Source organism: Neopsephotus bourkii, unplaced genomic scaffold (genome assembly GCF_033783945.1).
Source record: "Neopsephotus bourkii isolate Nb327-2 ecotype Australia unplaced genomic scaffold, CSIRO-AGI_Nbou_v1 NB_1183, whole genome shotgun sequence".
NCBI classification, from domain to species: Eukaryota; Metazoa; Chordata; class Aves; order Psittaciformes; family Psittacidae; genus Neopsephotus; species Neopsephotus bourkii.
In genome coordinates, this window is record NW_026901668.1 from 130389 (window position 1) to 154260 (window position 23872).

The 23872-nt window shown below is 39.4% G+C and overlaps 1 protein-coding gene across 1 annotated transcript; it reads left to right on the forward strand.

Annotated features, from left to right (window-relative positions):
• Window positions 1–7867: 7867 nt before the first annotated feature.
• Window positions 7868–23863, forward strand: LOC133217959 (solute carrier organic anion transporter family member 1A2-like). Its single transcript, XM_061363852.1, has 14 exons — window positions 7868–7954; window positions 9011–9152; window positions 11071–11203; window positions 11981–12087; window positions 13636–13782; window positions 14086–14184; window positions 14638–14871; window positions 16282–16446; window positions 18822–19017; window positions 19748–19913; window positions 20967–21151; window positions 21714–21778; window positions 22314–22431; window positions 23128–23863. The coding sequence occupies exons 1-14, from the start codon at window positions 7895–7897 to the stop codon at window positions 23285–23287; spliced, it is 1977 nt and encodes a 658-aa protein (XP_061219836.1). The 5' UTR covers window positions 7868–7894; the 3' UTR covers window positions 23288–23863.
• Window positions 23864–23872: the final 9 nt, after the last annotated feature.

Genomic DNA, 23872 nt, shown 5'->3' on the forward strand with positions numbered 1-23872 from the left:
CAGCCCAACTCTCCAGCCTGTCCAGGTCTGGCTGAATGGCAGCACAGCCTTCTGGTGTGTTAGCCACTCCTCCCAGTTTAGTGTCATCAGCGAACTTGCTGAGAGTACACTCGGTTCCCTCATCCAGCTCGTTGATGAAAATATTAAATAGCACTGGTCCCAGCACCAACCCCTGAGGCACTCCACTAGTCACAGACCTCCAGCTAGATTCTGCACCATTGACCACCACTCTCTGCCTTCTTCCTTCCAACCAGTTCTTGATCCACCTCACTACCTGATCGTCAAGCCCACACTTCCTTAGCTTATCTATGAGAATGCTGTGGGAGACAGTATCAAATGCCTTACTGAAATCAAGAAAAAACACATCTACTGCTCTACCATCATCCCTCCACCTAGTCACTTCCTCATAGAAGGCTATAAGGTTGGTCAAACATGACTTCCCCCTCATAAAACCATGTTGGCTGTTCTTAATAACCCCCTCATTCTTGATATGCCTAGAAATGGAGTCAAGAATAAGTTGTTCCATCACCTTTCCAGGGACGGAGGTAAGGCTGACCGGTCTATAATTACCCGGGTCCTCCTTCTTGCCCTTCTTATAGACTGGTGTGACATTTGCCATCCTCCAATCCTCAGGCACCTCTCCCGTTTCCCACGACTTACCAAAGATGATGGAGAGTGGCCTAGCAATGACCTCCGCCAGCTCCCTCAGCACCCGTGGGTGCATTCCATCCGGACCCATCGATTTATAGATGTCCAGATTGCATAGCTGATCCCTAACCCAATCCTCATCTACCAAAGCAAACTCCTCGTTTGTCCTGACTCCTTCTGGGGCAATAGGAATCTGGGGCCCCTGGGGAGAGTCTGCAGGAGTAAAGACAGAGGCAAAGAAGGCATTCAGCACCTTTGCCTTCTTTATATCCTCTGTCTCCAGGGCACCCACCTCGTTCAGCAGTGGGCCTATATTGCCTCTTGTGTTAGTTTTATTTGCTATGTATTTGAAGAAACCCTTTCTATTGTCCTTAACCCGACTAGCAAGATTAAGTTCCAAGGAGGCCTTAGCTGTCCTAATTGCCTCCCTACATCCTCTAACAACTGTCCTATATTCCTCCCAAGTGGCCAGCCCCTCTTTCCATAATCCATAGATTCTCCTTTTCCCCTTGAGTTTGCCCAGCAGCTCCTTGTTTAACCACGCTGGTCTCCTAGCTCCCTTACTTGATTTCCTGACCATTGGGAAGCTCAGATCCTGAGCTTGGAAGAAGCAGTCCTTGAATGCTGACCAAATATCTTGAGCCCCTTTACCGCCTAGTACCCTTTCCCATGAGACTTCTCTTAGCAGTTGAGTGAACAGGCCAAAGTTGGCCCTTCGGAAATCTAGAACTGTGGCCTTGCTAGGTGTTCTATTCCTCCCACACAGGATCCTAAACTCCACCATCTCATGGTCACTGCAGCCAAGGCTGCCATTGATCACCACCCCTTCAACCAAACCCTCCTTGTTGGCGAGTACTAAATCTAGCAGTGCTCCTCTCCTAGTTGCTTTGTCCACCATCTGCATTAAGAAGTTAGCATCAATGCACTGGATGAACCTCCTAGACTGTGAATGATTGGCTGTGTGAGTCTTCCAGCAAATATCGGGATAGTTAAAATCCCCCGTGACTACTAAGGCATGTAGTCGCGAGGCTACTTCCAGTTGCCTGTAGAAAGCCTCATCAACTCCTTCATCCTGATCAGGGGATCTATAATAGACCCCCACAGCTGTATCACCCGTACCAGTCTGTCCCTTAATTCGTACCCACAGACATTCCACTTGCTCCTCATCTGGCCCCGGACAGAACTCAATACAATCTAGTTGCTCTCTCACATAAAGAGCAACTCCACCACCTCGCTTTGCTGACCTATCTTTCCTAAAAAGGACATAGCCATCCGTGACCACATTCCAGTCATGTGAGCTGCCCCACCATGTCTCTGTAATTGCCACTAGATCATAGCCTTTAGACTTCACACAGACTTCTAACTCCTCCTGTTTATTCTCCATGCTGCCTGAATTGGTGTACAGGCATTTCAGGGAGCGAGCAGAGCATGCTGATGGCTCCCTCGGGAGGCAGGAAGCCTTCTGGTCTTCATTAATACTAGAACAATAGTCCTCCCTAGTCCGCCATCCTTTAAGCCCTAGCATGTTTCTCATGGGCTTGTCCCTAACAGGCCCAGATAAATCCCCTCCCCCCTTCATATCTAGTTTAAAGCCCTGTCAATAAGCCCTGCTAACTCCTGCCCCAAAACTCTTTTCCCTCTCTGGGACTGGTGTATCCCACCTGCCACCAGCAAAGCAGGTGTCTCATACAGCAGCCCGTGGTTGAAAAACCCAAACCCCTGCCTTTGGCACCAGTCACGTAGCCATACATTCATCTGCAGACTCTTCCTATTTATCTCTTCACCCTTGCTTGTACCAGGTATAGAGGCAAACACCACTTGCGCACCAGACCCTCTAACCAGCTGTCCCAGGGCTCTGAAGTCTCTCTTCAATGCCCTTGCCCTCCTTGTAATAATTTCATCATCACCAAGCTGAAAAACCAGCAGTGGATAGTAGTCAGAGGGCTGCACCAGATCAGAGAGTTTCTTTTTAACATCTCTAATCTGAGCCCCAGGTAGGCAGCAGACTTCCCTATGGGATGGATCCGGTTGACAAATAGGCCCTTCTGTTCCCCTCAGAAGGGAGTCACCCACCACAATTACTCTTCTTTTCTTCTTGGTTGGTGAAGTTCTAAGGCATGGGGGTGAGTGGCAAGCCCCAGGTGACTCACTAGATAGATTTACCTCTCCATCTCCATTTACCTGGCCCTGTAGTTCCAAGACCTCATACCTGTTATTCAAGGGCAGCTGGGAGGGAGGAAGGGATTGCGAGGGTTTTCGCTTACCTCTCCGAGGAGGGACCACCCTCCATACATCCTTGTCCCTTAAGTTCTCTCCTTCTGTCTGATGGTAGGAGGGAAGGGGATCCATCACTTGTTCAACCACTTCCCTCTGCCCTTGCCTTAGGGTGTGGCTCCCCCAATCTATTTCCGTTTCGCATTCTCCGATGGCTCTCAACCTGTCTACCTCCTCCCTCAGTTCAACCACCTGCCTGAGCACTTAAACACATCCAAACTCTGAAAATTCACAGAAGTCACTAAAGTGCCCACGTATGGGCACAATAGGACTATTCCTTCAGGTACTTTTTTATGCACACAGACCATGTAAGCGGGCTACAGTCAACTACTTTAAGACTGAGAATTCACACTTACGCTAAAAATGTTCTCCCAACATCCTTCAGATTTCAAAAGGCCTGAAAAAATGGAAAAGCTTTCCAGCACTCTCAGGCAGCTAAATATGAAAATAAATGTATTTCCAGTATTTTCATAGGAATTATTTCTTTTTTATCCCTGTAAACGGCCTTTTTCTTTCCTCCAGGCCTGGGAATCCAAATATATAGATACTAGTCTTTATTGTTTGCAAGCAGGAGTCTCTAAGACACTTTCTTCATGAAGCAAATATTGATATAATTCCAATAGTACTTTCTTTCTCATGGTGCTACAGAAAAACAGAATACCAGAGAGGTTTGAATGTAGACAGTCCTTGGGAAAACTCTTGTTAGTGTCCATATGTTTGTCTGTGTTTGTATGTATGTGTCCAAAGGAACATGCCCTTGTAGCATCCATTCCTTCATTTTGTTTTTAAAGCTAAACTCAGTTCATACTTAAGCACATCAGTAAGTGAACTTATTTTGACTTCCATCAGTGTTCAGCACATAGGTTCCTACTGTAAGACACTTTGCAAATATGCTAATATGAAGTGACCAAAATTAAGTGTGATGAATGAGAGTAAATCTTTTATAATGGGCTATGTGAATTTTAGGAAAAAGGCATTTAAACCTCAAAAGTCAGTTGAGATAAGCCGGTGCATGTAGCTTGTCCATCATCCTGAAGAGGTTCTCCAGCTTTTAAAAAGATGACCTGTATTTTCCTATTCTTCCCCTTTATTATTTTTTCTTTTCAATGTCATAAGTTTCTAAAATGCAAATTATTGATGAATTCTAGGGGAAATCTTAAAAACAAAGTTATCTGAAGTGGAGCTAGAAAATTTTATTATAGTAGGCACATGCTATAGATCACTTAAACTAAAGTAACCACCTGGGTAATTTTTTTCCCTGAATCGGAGATAAGTATTTAAAGCAAATTGTTAAGTGGCTTTCTTATTGCACAGTCTTCTGTGAACGCAATGCAGGATGTGGCAGAACTCAGACCACTATATTTATATAGTCTGACTTTGTCAGAGGATTTTTAATTTTCCGGAAGTGGCAATGGGTAAGTGAAGAAAATATAAAATGCAAGAAAACCTTCAAAATATCTTAGTGGGAAATAAGACTTTACCTCAGATTTTAGTTAAAAGAAATCAAAGGTTGAAACAGGACTTATATTTCTAGTTAAACTGTATAAGCAAAATCCCAGTACAGATAGCCATCAGGTATGATTTGGAGATCATCATGAAGTGAGAACAGAAAGCAGCACTATAGCTCTTAAGAAATGCATATTTTATGGGGGAGAGGCATGCTAATAGGTTTTTACTTGAGAACTTTTCTAATGTTCTGAGATTTCTAATGAGAACTGAGTACATATGCTCCCCAAAATTTACAATCTTGAACATTTTTATAAGAAATGAGGGAAATGCCTTGCCTCATGGTATGGTGTGTCACTGAAGCAGGCCAAGATCCTCAGCCATTAGTGGTCTGAAGGCATCAGCTGAGAGTCTGCAAAACATTTTTCAGTACAGCAGTAAAGTTGTAAGTTTGTGAGACAAAAACATATTGTGTAATAAAAATGCCAAGTATCTTATCAGTGTGTTATTTCCCCACCCCAAAGCATAACCACACAGGGTATGTGGTAGTCCAGGGACGATTTTCAGGAAGGCTGGGTGCTCCCTGAGAAAGCTGAGAAATACTCTATGGAAGCTGTGCTCAAAAGCCAGGCTTTCATTAAACACAATCCCACCTTCACCACACTTTTTAGACTTTGCATGTAGGCTTTCCATGTGCATTAGTAGTTATTACGTGAAGGGAGACAAACACAAGTGTCAACAAGAGGCTTAAGGTCATGCATGAAACCTGCTTCTGCACCAGTATTTGGCATATCTACTGATTCATAGATGTGATGTCTACTCAGTTTGTTCAAAGGTACGTAATCTTTTTCTTGTCTCATTAGCTAGAAATACTGATGCTTGGTCAAACTATTCTGTATTTGTAACATCCAGGAATCAGTAATTAGCAGCACCTACCCTGGAGATCGATCATAGCATCTATATTGCTATGGGTGGCTTTTTTGTCTTCCACTTTTTCAAGGTGAACTATCATCAAGCAACAAAAGTCCCAAAGGAAAGAGTGCTCCTAATGATTGTTGCAGTGGCTAATTATTAGGATCTTGCCCCCTTTTAGAATTAACACCCCAGTATATGTAGTTAAACTTGTATATTTCAAAAATAGACCCAGAAAGACTGGTAACAGTGAGAAGAAACACTGAAGACCAGGAGCTGGGATTGCTGACAAGAGTGATTTTATGCCTCTCTGCTTCAGGGTCTGAAGTAATTTTCTCCGTTTTTGATTCAGGCGCAGTCCTGCCTCACAGCTGAGCTACCAAGTGCTTTATATCAACAGGGAAGGGCTACACTTTCTTTCAGACTGTTCCGAGACACCAAGAAGAGGCCAATGATTGTAGTGTGCCAGGGCTGCTTTTTGTACATTAACTTAAGTCCTGGGCACCCTCTCAAGACACAAATTCAGTCCCCTCCTCCAGTCTGATCCTGTGTCACCCTTTGCTAGGACACCGCCTAGCCTGTAAATCTACAGTTATGTGCACTTTTAAAGTTCCTTTCTTGCTTGTGAGTACTCTCTAATGCCTTCAGTGGGCAAGAGTGTCATCGCTTCATGCTCAGGGACCTGACACAGCTGTAGCTCTTGGCCTTTTTGGTGAGGAAGAAGAAGAGATGGGCATAATTTTTTTCTTAAGAAGTCAACTGGTGTCTTTCACATCTGAGTGAGTACTCTAAAATGCACAACTGAAACCATTTGGCAAAATGACAAATTCTGCAGTAAATATACTTGGGTTAATTTTCAACAATTTGGACTAAAAGTCAAAGTTTAAGGGTACGATATCGGTCATTTCTTCTGCAGACTTAAACAACTGTAAGTACTTAATTGTTTTGCCCTGAGAATATTTTCCTTTATCTAACAGTAGTGTAATTGCATTTGAGTAACAATTTGAACTGTACCTGCTAAAACAGGGTGGGCTGCTGTTGAATAAAATAGTATTAAGATAAATGATTCACTGGGATATAAACTATCATGCCAAATTGCAGAGAAGGTGCAAACCTGTATAAGCAATTTTTGTGCTGTGATTGAGCACAGTTTGTGTAAACATCTTCAAGCAAAGCATACTGTTTATATATCATTGATAATTGTCCGAGTTGCTCACCACCTTAATTGTAAAGTGTTTCTGGGAATGCTATACACTTTTGAAACTCCAAGTAAGGAGTTACCTGTAGAAGGAGTTAATGCTCATGAATTTGCTAGGATTTGAGAGGATTAACATTGTTGTAGAAATTAGTATTTGAAGAGATTGATTGAGAGGGTGTTGGGTTAAAGAATGTGAAAGACAATTCAATTCTGTTGGCAGTCTTGTTAAAGACAGCTTGCTTCCCAGACGTGACTTAATGAAGTGGAAAATATAGGGAAGAGCAGGAGCTGCAAGATTGTACTTGGAAAGTATATCTGAGACAAAAAAAGAGGAAATTAACCTATATCCATCCCAACTATAAGGTAGGGGTCTGACTTGCCCTGTTTTTCTGCAGCTTACCCCATAACGCAGCAAGGAACTGTATTGAATAACTTGGTTTAATGAAGCCTTGTGACAGTCCTTAGAGATAAATCTTTAAAATGATGTTCTCCCTGTTTAACTCATTGTGCTAACCCTCAGATGTATAGGGGCTTTTACAGGTAAGTGTTTTCCAAGTCCATGGAATATACTGTTCCTTCTGTGAGCACAATTTTGGGAAATATGTAAGACGTGTAAGAAAGCAGGTGACTTAGCACTACCAGAAGCTCTAGCCATGAAGTCGAGATGGAGATGACTAAAAGGAGACAGACAAATTTTTGCAGATCTTGAGTGGGGAAGGAGAGCAGAGTCTGGTTTGTTTCCATTTAGAACTTAAGTTGGTCTAGTGGTTTTTGTTTAATTTTTATTTCTAATTTTAATGCTAAGAGATTGGTCTCCAATACAGTTTATATTAAAATTAACAAATTTATATTGATGCCAGTGGAAGGGGGAGGGCTCAACTGAACATGCAGAGAAGAACTAAATGTTTGTTTTATGACTAGCACGGACAGGCGCAGTAAATATAGACCACGGAGACAGGTATACACCAGTCAAATGTATATGCCTTCATAGTTCTGTCTCCCATGTGGTAGTACTCAATGCTTGTGAAAAGGACTAAAAAACTGTGTCACAGACAAACCAGCTTGCCCTCAGAACATTTCTTTCCTCTGTTCTTTGCTTAATGGTTGTATAGTACTGAAATCATTCAGTATCTGATGAAGGCTGAGGGCTAGCTGTTATGCTGTTGACATTCATGTCAAATTTTCTTGATTAGAATGAAGTGTATAGGCTTGTAGCATTTTTTGGAATCCAGTTCACAATTATTTAAGGAAGACACTCAAGTATGAAATACCTTAGAATGAATCTGATGTTTTGCAAACGTGGAACAAAAATGTTTGTTTGTTTATTTTGTTTGTTTGTTTGTGTTTTGTTTTTTTTAACACTGTAGTGGGATCATTGGACAGACTTAGACATCAGGACCAATTATAAAAAGCAACATGACCGAAGCTGAGAAGCAAGGTGCAGGGGACAAATTTTGCTGCATTTCCAAGCTGAAGGTACAAAAATATTTTATCATTTTGTAGGAACACACAACTGTAATTGCTTGCACTTGTAGTAGTTTGGTAGAAGTTTTTTTTTTCCCTTACCCTTAATGCCTTAACTGAGATCAAGCAAGTTTGTCAGCTATCATGTGTTGCTTTTTATCTCCCTGAACTTTACCCTTTGTAATGTGTTGGAGGTATGGTTGATTGCTCCTTCGAAGCTCCACCTCTGAATTTGTGTAATTTCCCTAGTCTGACGTGTTTACCATTCCTTCTAAAACCTGTGAAATGAGCCTTTTCTGATTGTGACATGGCAGTAAAAATTGGCTGTTGATGTACCGTAGACTACTCAAGTTGTCAAGAAGAGCTATAAAAAAATTGTAAAATAGCTTGGTTTGAATAGTAATTCAAAACCTGAACACATTACTTATTATTTTTAGCATTTGCAGATGTATTTAAAAATGCTATTGATTTCATTTTGTAAGTAATGTTTGAGAACCCTAAAATTATTTTAATGCTACTCGTTTTTACTGTCAATTGCTATTACATTCTTGTAAAAAGGACACTATTCCTATCTGCTATTTACTTCTTCTGTTTGAAATGTCTGTTCCGGGCTCATGACCGCTACTGAGATGGGAGAGCAGATACTTGATCAAGTAGTTCGATGAAAGGAAATGATATTATCTCTGCAAGTACTTTATCATTCAGATGAGCAAAGGGTGCAAAGATCTTTGCATCCTGGTCTGGCTGCAGGTGTTACTTAGTCCTGCAGATGGCAATCTTGCAGCAGACACAAGGTAGGAGAGGCTGTGCTGCGCCTGTCTTGGCTGGGGAGAATGAGTTTAAGGTTTCTGAAGACAGTCTTGGTCAATGGGAGTAGATGAAGAACAAAATCTTTGGTTTAATGAAGCCACAGCTGTGGACAAGGATAGGTGGTGGTATTTACCCACATATCAGTGGAACAGAACTGTTCACTTGTTTTACCTGGAAGACATATTTGGTGTGGAATATAACCATGGAATATTCCTAAATATGTATAATTCTTTAGGCATTCTCCTCTTTCCTTCCTAGGTATTTCTGTTGGCACTATCACTTGCATTTGTTGGTAAAACGATGTCTGGTGCTTACATGAACAGCTTGTTTACACAGCTAGAGAAACAATTTAATATTCCAGCTTCCTTAGTGGGGATCATTAATGGAAGCTTTGAAATTGGTAAGCATTCATTTTGATATTTCTTATTCTCTAAAAATATAATATGTTGGCTCAGCATATATATGTGACTCTCAAGTTCATAGCAACCTGTCAATTACTCTTACATGGCAATAGTGACCAACTATCCTACTGTTTCAGCTGGTACTTACACATGTAGTGTTTTGGAAACTAGGAGGAGAACATAAATGATGAAGTTTAGGATTAAAAATTGGTTCATCTAATTTCTGCACTATCATAAGATATGACAGAGCAACTAACAAAACCAGTTTTTTAAGAGATTTGTATTGAATCTTTCTGAACAAACCAGAAAGATTTTATAGTCTTTGTTTGAATTCAAGGTCATATTTACCATTTTATAGCTCTTCTGATCAGTGACCTCAAAGTTGTTTGGAGTAGATTGTCTCCTTACTGAAACTTGATAGTATTTCACGACTTTATACTTGAACAACTGTAAAGAAAGTTTTCAGTCCTACTTTTAGTGACACCTTGCCTATCTGTGAGTTTTGTTGCCTAGTGATAAGCTTATATTTTGTCATTGTGAAAAAAACTGAGCAGAAGTCTTGTTAGTTTCAAACACGTCTATATAGAGATCCCTAAAGAATGTGGTTTATACCCTTAAAGTTACAATGTGGATTTTTAGTATCCCTGGCTCAGCTGAGGAAGTGGTCTGTGCAGGTTCATATACACTGATGGGGAAGGGAGGTAAGGCTCTTTCCCCCTTTTCCTGGTCTCCTATGTCTGCATGTGCAAGAATAAGCATGTTTTAGCAACACTTTTCTGCTGCCTGTAAAGCAGTCTGATGGGGCAGCCCGAAGTTGCAATAAAGAAAGAATACCCAGAATATATTCTTGCTTTTGATAAAGTGGAGACTTTAAGAAATATGAAATGGCCAAGATTAATGAAATAGTATCTAAAAGGATTATTATTTTAAATAAATTATCTTCATATGCACTTTTCTGTAACAAATTTTGGCATTCTTATCTCCAAGGATGTCAAATAATGGTGGAAGAATCATAATAATATTTGAAATGGTTAAGAGTCAGTATATGCAGAAGACTTAAATAACTTACTAGGACCATGTAAGTATATATCTTTAAGTGTCATTCAAGCCACGGATTCAATAGAGTTTGTCTAACAATCACACATTAAAAAAAGTGTTACCTTCTTTCAGAGCATGATGTTCATCACTCAGAGATATTTTTGTTCTTTTTACAAAAAAGATCACAAAATTAGTAGGTATACAATTACAAAACTGCTATTTTTATGGGTCCTGATTCATAACTGAAGCTTGATTTTTAGTTGCATAGCAATAAATGAAAAGTAGAGAAAATCAGCTGATTCTCAAGTGAAAGTGGAGGAGAGCAAAGATTTTTAGCACATTCGTATTTTTAAATGATACTAGGTACAAAAATGTGTATTTTTTTATTCCTTTCAAACCATTATTGAAAATAATATTAATTTAGTTTTTTTTTTCTCTGTATGTGATCTTGTGTTCATTATTTTCAGTACAAAGAAACCTTGCAATATATGCTTCTGTATTTTCCCACACATTGCAAAATAGAGTATCCTAGGAGAATAGCTTCCTAAACCACCTATTATTCTGCAGCCTCTGAGCTTGGTCTTTATGTAAAGTAGTGGGAAAATTCTTTACATAGGTGCAGCCAAAAATCTCTCTCACAGTGATCTCTTTTCCATTCTGCCTTCTGTTCTCATGTTCTTTCTATGTGGTGTAAATCTAGAAAAATATCACAGATAGCAGGGAATTACTGCTTTAGGCAGTTCCCTGTCTAGTTACAGTTTTTACAAGGTAAGAGAAGTAACAGATGTTGAGATAATAAGGTATACTCAAATTCATGTTGCACTTTAGAAGATATGAGGATGCCTTGGTTTGTAAATATGAACCAGGTTCTTTTTGCAGGCAACTTGCTGCTGATAGCATTTGTGAGTTACTTTGGAGCAAAGCTTCACAGACCCAGAATAATTGCTTTGGGGTGCACAGTTATGTCGTTTGGATGTCTTTTAATATCAATTCCTCATTTCCTATTTGGAAGGTGAGTATTCTGCTTAGCTCAGAGCAGCTTCTATCATCCTTATGTGTCTTAATCTGTAACTTCTCCAGCTGAAATAGTACTGCTTATTGAGAGAGACATTGCTGAGCACCAGAATGAAGTGGTGACTGCAAAGCAGCTTGTTTTGTTTTGCTTCTGAGTTGGCTTCAGAAGTCAGTCATCACTTCCTGAAGACAGTCACCCCTCTCCAAGGGAAAGGAAGGCACTTTCCCTTGCCTACATGCTTGTGCTGCCTCTTGTATGGACTCCCTGAAGAAATAGTGGCCTGTGATAGTATTACATTGCACTACTAGCTCTTATCTGCTTGGATGGGCAGTACAATGATTTTTAAGGATGTCTTTGGTCTGGAGCCTGGATGACAGATCCTCTAATTTTGTTATGTCCAATGTGGTATTGCTCTGACAGCCTTGGTGGCCTGCTCTGCCTAGGGTGCAAATTGAATTAGAATGGAAGAATAATAGAAGAGAGGCTAATACAAGGGATTTCATTAGAGAGTTTCATCAGCTCCCCCTGTAGCATCTGTTACAAGATTATCTTAGAGGCTAGATAACAGCCTGGATAAAATGCTGTGTTGATTTCCTGTTACAGTTCCTTTGTTCCTAGCCTGATTTCTTATTGAGGCTCAGTAAATTTTTGATGTTTCCTTCTTACAGCTACACAGTCTTCTTATAGGTCACTTCATTATTGAAGTACAGATTTATGAGGTGGTTCTGAGGTACTTCTTCTTAACCTATACATGCTTTCCTTTGGTTCAAATAGGTATCGTATTGAAAGCAGCATTTCACAACAGGAGAATTTTTCAGTCATGCCTCTCTGCCTTGTTAATCAAAGTTTGTTCTCTTTACCTGCAGAGGAGCCATCAGAAGGTATGGGTCTTCCTATGTTTACTAATATTTTTTTTCCTCAGTTTTTCTAGTGTTTAAGTAAATAAGATTTATTTTTAATAGCAATTATGTCAGGGTTCTGCTTTTGATCAGTACTTTTTGCAGACATAAAAAACAGAGGTCAGGAAATTTCCTAGCCTTCTTATTTCTTTATTTTCTGACATGAGAGCTGTAGCACTTTTTTTCATGCAATTTTCACAGTATTCAAACCGCTCAGTTAACATCCCTGTCAGTCCACTTTGGGAAACACAACACAGGTTGTTCTTACAAATGTTCTCTTTTTTTTTTTTAAATACTGTGATGCTATGAGGAGGTGGGAAATATATCTGGGCAATGATTAATCTGGACCAGGATGCTTCTTCATGGTATCTCACAAGAACTAAAAGAACAAGGAAAAGAGATAGATCCCAATTCCATTTAGAGAAAAGCAAATAAACTGGGCTAAAACTTATATGGGAGACTGAACCATGTATGTTCTGTAGCAATATGCATATAAAGTAATTACTATAAAGTCAAAAGGCTAAGAGGCAACTATTAAATGATCATACACAAAATCCTCACACTGAGGATGGGGTTAATCTCCTGACCCTTTAGCTACCTCAAAGGGAAGCATTTAGTCTGATCTCTCTTTTTAGGATCTCTTGATAGCTGGTCAAAGGAGACTACAGAGCTCTTTAAGCTGTACATTTGCTGTAAGGACATTAACGCTCTGTACTTCAGAATGAGTCACACTACCTCCTGGATGCACCTGCTGACTGTTGAAAACTTAGATGATTGCTGGATGGCAAAAGTTAAGTGAGGTGAACCTCACAGTTACTTGTTATATTTTGTCATTGGTTACTTGTTATATTTTGTCATGGTGTTCCATCAATGTGTGTTAAAGCTTCACACTGCTGTAATATTATATGAACACAGTGACATCAAGCCACAGTGCTGTAATTTTCTGTCTCCATTTAGTAATGGATGTGATTCCAAGCTTTCCAAAACTGCATGTCACTAAAGGCATTAATTTTGCCATCTTCATAAGGGAAAGCTGGAACAAGTACATACTTAATAGCTTGGTATTAAATTTTCATTTAAACATTTCAGATACTGTTTTTCTTTTATAAATGCACAAATTAAGGTTTAAGTAGGTAAAGCATTTCTTCTAAATTGTGCAGCTTTGTTGTAGACAGTGATTAGGTTACTTAGGCATGACTTTTCATCCCTTCATCACTGAGTTTCAGATGCTGTCTTCTCTCCACTGACATGAAAATGGCAGTTTTGATGAGGGAAATGAGTTAAGGGAAGGGCCACGGTTATGCAGTGATTGGACAAGGTATGGCATGGAGAAGGAAGGGTTTTAAACGCTTCACCAGGAAGTGCTTCTTCCAGTTCTGGAGGCTTTTAAGTATTGTGACTACTTATTCTCCCGTTTTACAGGACAGACCTACCTACCAAAGTTCGATCTGTTAGTCAAATCTTTGTCTCTAGAATTTAATTAATGGTTAGAATTAAAACATTAATTATGTTTTTTTATATTATTCACAGAATGTGAAAAAGAGCCTGGGTCCTTGCTGTGGATATTTGTGATGGTTGGAAACATAGTACGTGGAATGGGTGAAACTCCCATCATGCCTTTAGGAATTTCATATTTGGAGGATTTTGCCAAAGCAGAGAATTCACCTTTCTATCTGGGTAAGTCTACCCTATTGTGATAACTCCTCTCCTCCAAACAAACGCATACGTAAACAAAAGCAAAAGAAAAGATTAGTATGATTCCCTTCAGTCTGATAAAGGAAGGGAGAAAACATATTATTGCCTGGTCAACATAATAACACTGTAGAACTTGTGTTTAACTACAGATGAACTTGTTGAAATGAGGCCATTTTTAGATGCAGAAGACTATTCAGTAGACTGTCCTAAACATACGTAATAATTCCAAGAAAATTATTATGTCTGGGTTCCAATTTAATATGTTTTCTCCTTTTCATACTTTAGGATGTCTACATACAGCAACTGTAATTGGCCCTTTCCTTGGTTTGTTGTTGGCATCATTCTGTGCAGAACTGTTTGTTGATCTGGGATCGGTAGATGCAGGTAATGGATGAATATATAAAATCTTACATATAAATCAGTAGGCATGCCGGTGTATTTTTCAGCACTGAAAGATATTTCTTTGCTAATACGGGATGTCTTAATTTTATCTGAGCTTGCTGGTGTTTCTTTTAGAATGGAAAATCTGTGTATAACATTCAATTCAATAAAAGGCCTGAATTCACACATACACAAATGAATCTGCATATAAGTTATTTGATGAACAATTATGTCATCTGGCTTAACATAGGAAAGGACTAGAATTAATTTAATACAAAACACTGAAATTTACCATTTTATAACATTAGAAAAGAAGGCTGGAGACTATTCTCTTTGATCAGCCTCATTTTAAGAATCTTTAAAATACTTCCATATATCACATGTCAGAGATGACTAGGAAAAAATGCAGTGAATATTTCTGAACATGTGTGGGTTTTGGTTTTTTTCTTTTTATAGAGAATATAACTATAACAGCTACTGATGCCCGCTGGGTTGGAGCTTGGTGGCTGGGCATTTTGATTTGTGCATCAGTGAATCTTCTTGCGGGAATACCTTTTTGGTTTTTGCCAAGGTCACTCTTGAGGGAAGGAGAAAGCAATGGATCTGTGGAGACGAGTAAAAAAAGTGTAGTACCATTGCAAGAAAATAATAAAAATGAAGCCAAACAGACCATGTATGAAATTGCCAAAGGCAAGTTATATTGTCTTTTTTTCCCCTTTTTAATTTAGAAACTTAAGATGTGAACTGTGTATTTTTGTGAGTAAAGATGGGTCCAAGGTATAAAATGCATGCTCTGTTTTTCATCCCTCTGCAGTTTAAAGGATTTAGAATGGTGTCTCACAGAGGAAGAAAGATAATTTCGTAGATCAAGGAACTGAATTCACTCATTTTCCTCTCCTGCTTTTCAGGTGTATGTAGAATCTGGATCTATTTTTCCTAGTAGAGGATTAATGCACTGAAATCTGGTAAAGAATATTACAACTCAGTGAGCTGTGAATAAGTTACAGATATTAGTTGTTGCTTGTACCCCACATTCAGCTCAAGTCTTCTGCATTTCTTGAGTCCAACATAAAGCCATAAAAAGGAATTTACAGGTGCTTAAGTGTCTCATAAACATTTGAGATCTATTTGATTTACATTTATTCACACTACCTCTAGCAACTTTCACATCTGTGGTCTTTCAGATCTATGTATCTGTAGGAAGCTGTTTTTTTCCTTCCATTTTTTGTACTAGTTGGAAACGTAAGTGAATAAAATATGTCAAAGGCTCTGATCGTCAGAGTAGTCTTATGATTCTGTATACCCAGCCCAGGCCCCCTTGACAGGATCTTAATTTTCAGAAAGTAAGTGCTAAGTGTCAGCTACCTCTCCTAAGTATTTCAAGCTGAGTTCTGCAAATTCACCATTTGTACTTGGTGTGAACACTCAGATCTCTGCTGATATTATAACTTAATTTTTATACAACATAGCGTCTTCCTCTGCTGCCATGTAGACTTAAATGAATCCATGAGTAATGTACTGGTCTGGTGAGGAAAGGCCTCTTCTGCCCCACCACTCACAATAGCAAATAATAAGTAATCGAAATCAGTGATCAAACCTGGGGGCAGGTTGTCACAGCTATCTAGTGGATTTATACCCCTTCCCCCTTGTATTCTCTTTGCATGCCAGGTTCAGGAAAGGGGTTTTGCTGAATAGTCTGAGGGCATGGGATGACAGAAAGAGCAGCAGGAAAGATGGGAGAAAAAGATTTGCAGCTGCAGATCTGTAAGTGCAAAGTTCAGTTACTGTACAGCTAAAAAGCTTCAGGAAACTTGTACCATAAGGTTATTACTGTGATTTTTTATTTTTTTTTAATGAGAAGCAGCATGCATTGGTGTGCATGTGTCTGTGTGTGAGGTTATGTATGTGTAGAAATGATATGTTGGGGTAGCCTGAGCTAAGCAAGTAATCTTTGGCCTGTGGTGTCTGGTAAAGCACAAAGTCTAGCCTGATCCAGTAAAGGACTGTTTCTGTTTCACTCTTCCTCCCTCAGCTACACTAAGCAATGTGTGATTCTTTTCATAAAACATCACACTAACTCATTACATTATTTCATTCCAGATTTCATCCCCTTCCTCAAGGCTCTGCTTCACAACCCAGTTTATATGTTATTTATATGCATAACTGTGTTACAGTTCAGTGCCTTCGATGGCATGTTATCATTCATGCCCAAATATGTGGAACAGCAGTTTGGAAAATCTGCATCAGATGCCATCTTTTTAATTGGTATGTCTTCATTTTTCTTTGCTCTGTGATGCCTCTGTGCAAATTCAGTTATTATTTTATATATATATATACACATTCATGTGTACATGTATACATATGCACACTAAGCTTCTACAGCTAAGAGTCCACACCACAAAATATTTCCAAGTAATCATGCATTTTCTGCTAAGCATCTCTGAATTTCCTATGTAGAATTTTATAATCAGCTTCCCATCTTTTGAATTGGCCCAGAAGTTTCATTTGATTGGTAGGAAACTTAACTCAGGGCTCATCTTCCACCATTTTCTTTAAAATCCGCTACACAGAATATGTCACATGAAAAACAACAAGGTGCTCGGTGACAGCCAGCATGGCTTCACTAAGGGGAAGTCCTGCCTGACCAACTTGGTGGCCTTTTATGATGGGGCTACAGAACTGATGGACAGTGGTAGAGCAGTTGTCATCTACCTGGATTTGTGTAAAGCGTTTGACACTGTCCCACACGACATTCTTGTCTCTAAATTGGAGAGACATCAATTTGATGACTGGACCACTCGGTGGATAAAGAACTGGCTGGAGGGCCGCACACAAAGAGTTGTGGTCAATGGCTCAATTTCCAGCTGGAGACCAGTAACGAGTGGTGTCCCTCAGGGATCGGTGTTGGGACCAATCCTGTTCAACATCTTTGTTGCTGACATGGACAGTGGAATTGAGTGCGCCCTCAGCAAGTTTGACGATGACACCAAGCTGTGTGGTTCGGTTGATACACTGGAGGGAAGGAATGCCATCCAGAGGGACCTTGACACGCTTGTGAGGTGGGCTGATGCCAACCTCATGAAGTTTAACCATGCCAAGTGCAAGGTCCTACACCTGGGTCGGAGCAATCCCAGGCACAGCTACAGGTTGGGCAGAGAAGAGATTCAGAGCAGCCCTATGGAGAAGGACTTGGGGGTGTTGTTCAATGAGAAAATGAACATGAGCCAGCAGTGTGCGCTTGCAGCCCAGAAAGCCAACCATATTCTGGGCTGCACCAAAAGGAGTTTGACCATCAGGTTGAAGGAGGTGATTCTGCTCCTTTATTCTGCTCTTGTGAGATCTCACTTGGAGTATCGTGTACAGTTGTGGTGTCCTCAACATAAAAAGGACATAGAACTGTTGGAACAAGTCCAGAGGAGGGCCACGAGAATGATCAGGGGACTGGAGCACCTCCCATATGAAGATAGGCTGAGAAAGTTAGGGCTGTTCAGCCTGGAGAAGAGAAGGCTGCGTGGAGACCTCATAGCAGCCTTCCAGTATCTGAAGGGGGCGTATAGGGATGCTGGGGATGGACTCTTCATTAGGGACTGTAATAGGACAAGGAGTAATGGGTTAAAACTTAAACAGGGGAAGTTTAGATTGGATATAAGGAGGAAATTCTTTCCTGTTAGGGTGGTGAGGCACTGGAATAGGTTGCCCAAGGAGGCTGTGAATGCTCCATCCCTGGCAGTGTTCAAGGCCAGGTTGGACGAGGCCTTGGGTAATATGCTTTAGAGCGAGGTGTCCCTGCCCATGGCAGGGGGGGTGGAACTAGGTGATCTTAAGGTCCTTTCCAACCCTAACTATTCTATGATTCTAATATCCCAGACCTGATGAGTATTATTACTGCCCTCTGTAACCAGTGTTTTGAAGGTGTGTATCCAAAGTCTTGTACCTATCTCATATCTCTGTTGCTTTGACACTACACGTCTGAGTTGTTTTTCAGATAGACTATTTTCTGTATCAAAATACAGAAGGTGCTAAGGTGCGAGGATCCAAATTCAGGTTTAATAGTCTTCCCTTTTCCCCTCATTCTCCATGCCCACCCACAGTCAGGTGTTGTCAGAGAACCAACATTGTCTTGGGCAAAGCCAACCATATGATGCATGTGTAAAACTACTTCCTAAATGTCTTTCAGTCAGTCTTCATTAAAGTATCAAACAGTGAAGAAGCATGAGAGCATGTTCAGTAATCCCATATAAAAACTGAAAGTCTGTTCCTCCTTTCTGTGATGCTCAGGGTGCACCAAAATGTGCTCCACCAGCTTGTCTTCCTGTTGAGTTTCTCTTTCAGCTAGGGAGGCTGTATTGAAACGCTTCTTTGTGTGTGTGTGTGTATTTGTATGCGTGTGTTGGAACTTGATTGCAATTCTAGATTGGAATTTTCCAGCGAATCATTTTAGTCCTACTCTCTAGCACCTCTCCAAGCTGTTCCCAACTGCTGTTGAATTTGGCAGATGTTTTGGATGTGCAAGGGAACTAGATAGAGACCCATTTCTCACTGTAGTTAAATTCAGTCACAGGCACTGTATGAGTCTTCCCTTATGAATGGCTTTGATGGTCTCCTTTATTCTAACATGGAATTTTCATTTGTTTAAATAGGAGTTTACAACTTACCAGTTATATGTGTTGGGTATTTTTTTGGAGGCTTATTCATGAAGAAATTCAAGATAAATATCTATCAGGCTGCGAAAATAGCATTTTGGGTATCTTTACTGGAATACCTTCTCTACTTTGGTGCTTATTGGACTATCTGTGATACTTCACCAGTCGCTGGCCTTACAATTTCCTATGAAGGGTAAGGCAAAAGAAGACTTAGGTCTTAAGACACCAGAATGATTTTTCTTGTCAAGAATCAGCCAGGGAATCCATACCTTTGCAACATTTTAATTTAGTGGTCTAAATTCTCCAGGATTTTTACTTGTATGAGACAGTAGGTTTGTCTTCTGTTATCCCTGTTTTGAACATTAAAGTGTATTAGAACAGATAACCACATCAAGAATCACACAAATACATGTCCGTATTAATTCTTTAATTTATGTAATTATACATTCAAGTCATGTAACTGAAGGTGGAAATAAAAAGTTGATCAAATTAGGCATACAGGAATACAACTTCAGAATTACAGAGGGATAAAAAACTATCTTATGCTGATTTATTGGAATTTGATTGCTATGAGTTATCAGAGGATATTGCATCTTGATTTGAAGCCTGCCATTAATCAATGGGCAGGGTTGTGTGTCTGTAAAATGCACAAGTAGGGAAATATATGATGCTTATAGACAACCAAGAACATACATGCATAGATAAAAAAAATGCTGAAGGGTATGCATACCTATCTATGATTTGATAATATAATATCATAAAATATCCTATGGAAAAATAGAAAGGCACAACTGTAGGATAGGATTATGTAGGATTGTGTCCTGGATCAATACGTGAGCTAGAACAGAGAGTTAAGCATTGCAAAAGGTTACTTTAGGTATTTCATTACCGAAATACTTATTCATTTTCTAAATGTATTTCAGAATAGAACAAGTTTCTTACACAGAAAGTACTCTACTTGCTGGCTGCAACAGGGACTGTGATTGCCCACTTAAAATATGGGACCCCGTTTGTGGGAACAACGGAATCACTTACGTGTCACCTTGTCTTGCTGGGTGCAAATCTTCAAGAGGAACTGGAAAGAGTATGGTAAAGCATACATTTTATTGTGCTATAGCTATAAAATGTAGTAGGTGAGAAATATCCATGTCAGTATAGGCTGGGAAATATCCACGCATGTACATTTAAGTGGACATACAAGGTGATACATAAGAGTTGGAAAAATTCCTTCAGTGGCAACAGAAATTCCAAAATGAATATGAAAATTAGTTTGTTTAAATTAAATAATACAGTGAAGAAGCCTTCTTTTCTTGTATAATCAAAGGAGTATTAAATGCTCAAAATGGAATAAGAAATTATTCTCAGGGTATTGCCAGCTAGAAACCTGAGTAGCAAAGAATATTTCAGCTAAAATTAAATTCTTTATCATGAACTTGATAATTTCTTTTACCCTGTAGAGTAAAACAAGTAACTGGGTATTACAGAACTTTAATTATCTTAATTAACCATACATTATCCACAAGAAAAATTTATAAGTTCTAATTAGATTGAAACCAAGAAAAAATAATGAGTTCAATAAACCCCAAATCATGCAGGAATTAGAAAGCCCCTATTTTACAAATATTTTAGGGAAGCATTAAATAATAGTAAGGGCCAGATACCGATGCCCTTGAACACTTCAGCTGACATTTGAGAACCCTTATTGTAGCAATAGGCTCAATGATTTCAGTAGAAGCAAGTGCTTGAGTGAGAATATTGCAACCCAGCCTCAATCAAACACCTCTGGTTTCTTCTGGTGTGTGAAAGAAGACTACATTATGAAAAAGAGAGTCAGACCTGTTCGAACTGGAAGGTCCACATAACTGTGCTGAAAAACGAGGGTGCTCTTAATCATGCCTACTTGAGGAATCACTCACCCAGCTGCATAAGAAGACCATATCTCGCTCTCATTCTCTATCCCAGTATGCTGCATACAGATGATGGTTGGACCTGTGCCTGGCAGACAGGGAGAGTGGCTGCAGTGCAGTGCTGCACGTGTGTAACACGCATTCGGGAGAGGAGGAGCTAGGTGCCAGCTGTGCAAGTTTCACATTTGGTGTGTGAGTTTTGACAATATGTGTGATCAAAATACTCTTTTGACAGGTATTTGAAAACTGCACCTGTGTTGCAGCCTCAGGGTTTTCATCTCAAAATATCTCTGCAACTCTGGGCCAGTGTGATGGAGAAGAAAACTGTGAGAAGATGCTTCATTATTTTTTAATATTGTCATTAGTCTGCAGCTTCATTTTTTCCTTAGCAGCCATGCCTGGATACATGGTCTTAATAAGGTACAGTAAAATGTGGTTATCATAAAAAAATTACTGGAGTTTTTATTCTGAGGTCAAACACCTTCAAGAATTAAAAGTATGTTAGTTTGTATTTGAAGGGAGGAAAAATATGACAATCTTACATCATTTCTGTGCTGTGTTAAACTTTAGTGTCAGCTTTATAACCTGTTGCTTCTGGCTATCAGCTGTATCCTTAATTAGTGTAGAGTCAGCGCACCAAGATATTGAGAGTTGTGTGTGATAACCATGTCTTGATTGATGATATCCACATGATGCTGGTTGGGGCATCTTACACTTTGCTCTGACTTCAGTCCAAGTGGATGATACCAGGACAACTGCTTTTCCTTTTGTAAATTTGGCAGTCCTAGCTAAGGAACTTCAGTGTCAACTAATGAAGATAATGAACTTTTTCAACCAATGCTCTAATTATAATGGTTTGGGCCTAATGTGATAGTTTGCTGGGAAAAAAAAATGGAAAAAGAAAAAGAAAACCAAGAGGTAAACATTTCTTATTAATGTCTCCTCCGCTAACTGGTGTAAAATGTAATTATCACATACATAGGTCTCTAACGCCCGAAGAAAAGTCATTTGGAGTGGGCATCCATGGACTAGCTTCAAGAGTATTTGGTAAGAAAAGCTTTAACACACTTTAGAAGCACAGTTAGGTCTGATCTAGAGTTCAAGGGACTTGACACAGGAGTCTATTATGGAGTCTACTATGTAGTGCCTTTGATCAGGAGGAATTTGGCTTTTTACACATCTAGGCAGCATGGCAAATTAAAACAGCTTTCAGTTTGCTTTTATTTATACTGGGAAATAGGCTGACTATATTGTCTGCTCATCTGAAAGCCATTTTACATTCCTTCACTCTTGTTATATGTTCATTGACCACAACATTGACTAATGAGAGAAAATGCTGAGTTTTGAATAGAAATCACAGTACATATTGCAGCATACATATATTGTAAACAACAGGAAAGAAAATCTGTGGTTGAGGGTAGGTGGATAAGGAAGAAGAGAGAATGTAAGAAATACAGAGAACATGGTTCATGATGCAAGAGGACAGGACAGACGGACTGGGTGAGAAACCGCATAGGTTCCATAGTGTATCTGCTAATCAGAAGAAATATGCTATTCAGAAAGGTGTTTTTATTCTTTTTAGCTGGAATCCCATCTCCCATTTATTTTGGAGCTTTGATAGATACAACTTGCTTAAAGTGGGGTACTATGACTTGTGGTGGAGAAGGAGCATGTAGGATATATGACATTGTCACATACAGGTATATTTTCTACTTTATTTTAATTTTTCCTGCTTACTGTATTATTACATGCATAGAGATATAATTTTACACTCTATATTTTCCCAGTAGACCAACTGCTCCTATGTTAGAGATTTGACACAACACTTTGGCATTAGCTTTATTTGTCAAGTACAGCCTTTGCCACAGATGCTGGAACACCCTCTGAACAGAAATGTTCTGGTGCCATAATTACTTCATTAATAGGCTTTCATGAGAACACATCTCATTCTGATCAAAAAAGTCCTTCAAGAAGCAATGTGGAAATTCTGAACAATAGTCTTGCTGAAGAGTGACCTCAGGGTGATTCCTTTCAGTATTGTGTTGAGTTTGATTAAAAAGAAAAATGCTAGTTCATGAATACTCAGTAATTTTACTCAGGTGGTCTGAGCTAGTCTTTTTAGGGCTCTCTCTTTTCCCTGTGGAGAGATCCATAGCGTACCAGATGGCTAACTTTGCTGCCTAAATTAGTTGCCTGAATATGGATCATCTAAGTAGCAGTTTTGTTGCTACTGACATAGTTTCTGTTCTTCTATTGATTTGTCTTCTGTGAGATCCGAAAGGCTGAGGGCACAAGCTTTTGAGTGGCTGGGCAATTGTTGCAAAACAACGTATGCTGAACACTTCTGCTGATTTTTACAAATGCATGTATTTAATGAGGTTTATCCTTTATTTCAGGTGGCTCTATCTCAGCCTGCCAGCAATATTACGTGGAGCGTCCTATATCCCAAGTGCAGTAATTCTCCTTATTTTAAAGAAGAGACTTAAAACTGAAAACCAAGTCTTAGTAAATGCACCAGTAGAAATGCAGGATAAAGAACAAGAAGCATTGAAATAATATTTCAAAGCAAAGCAAGATATACTGTGAAAATGCCTTGCAGTGTAAAATATTTGTGAAAGATTTCATACTTCAGTGAACTGGGGCAGAGGTTAATAGAATTATACATAGATGTATCCTAATTATGTTATTCAAAAAGTATCAGCTTATAAACAGAAGGTACTGTAAAAATGTGTTTAGTGCAAAAGAATGAGATGTAGAAATACGAAAACTTACAAAATGCTAGGTTTGAGTTGCGTGAGCAAAGGACTGTGAAATAAATAAAACTATTATGTTTTCAGTCCTGGTTTCACTGAAGATAGTGGGAGTTTTGCAGCTGACTCCAGTGATGCCAGATTTCATCTTGGAATTCTACAATGGCTGCTGCCAGAGCCGCTTTCATTGCCATTTTCATTGTACCTGCTTTGGGCCTGAGTTTTCCATAAATTTGTTCAATTACACTGTTGGTCCTTTCAGAGAGGGGCTGTTTGTTATTCTGCATAATGTAGGTGGTTAATATATTGGGAACATGGCTTATGACATAGTTTGGTGCTGTGGTAACAATAATAAATAAAAAAAGAAAAAGTTTATTTTTTTAACAGCAGT

Excerpts from the sequence above, each read along its gene's own strand:
- LOC133217959 (XM_061363852.1), top strand. The coding sequence starts at position 7,895 with ATGACCGAAGCTGAGAAGCAAGGTGCAGGGGACAAATTTTGCTGCATT. Across the intron at positions 12,088-13,635 it reads TGCAGAGGAGCCATCAGAAG|AATGTGAAAAAGAGCCTGGG; the intron begins GTATGGGTCTTC and ends TATTATTCACAG. Across the intron at positions 19,914-20,966 it reads GAGGAACTGGAAAGAGTATG|GTATTTGAAAACTGCACCTG; the intron begins GTAAAGCATACA and ends CTCTTTTGACAG.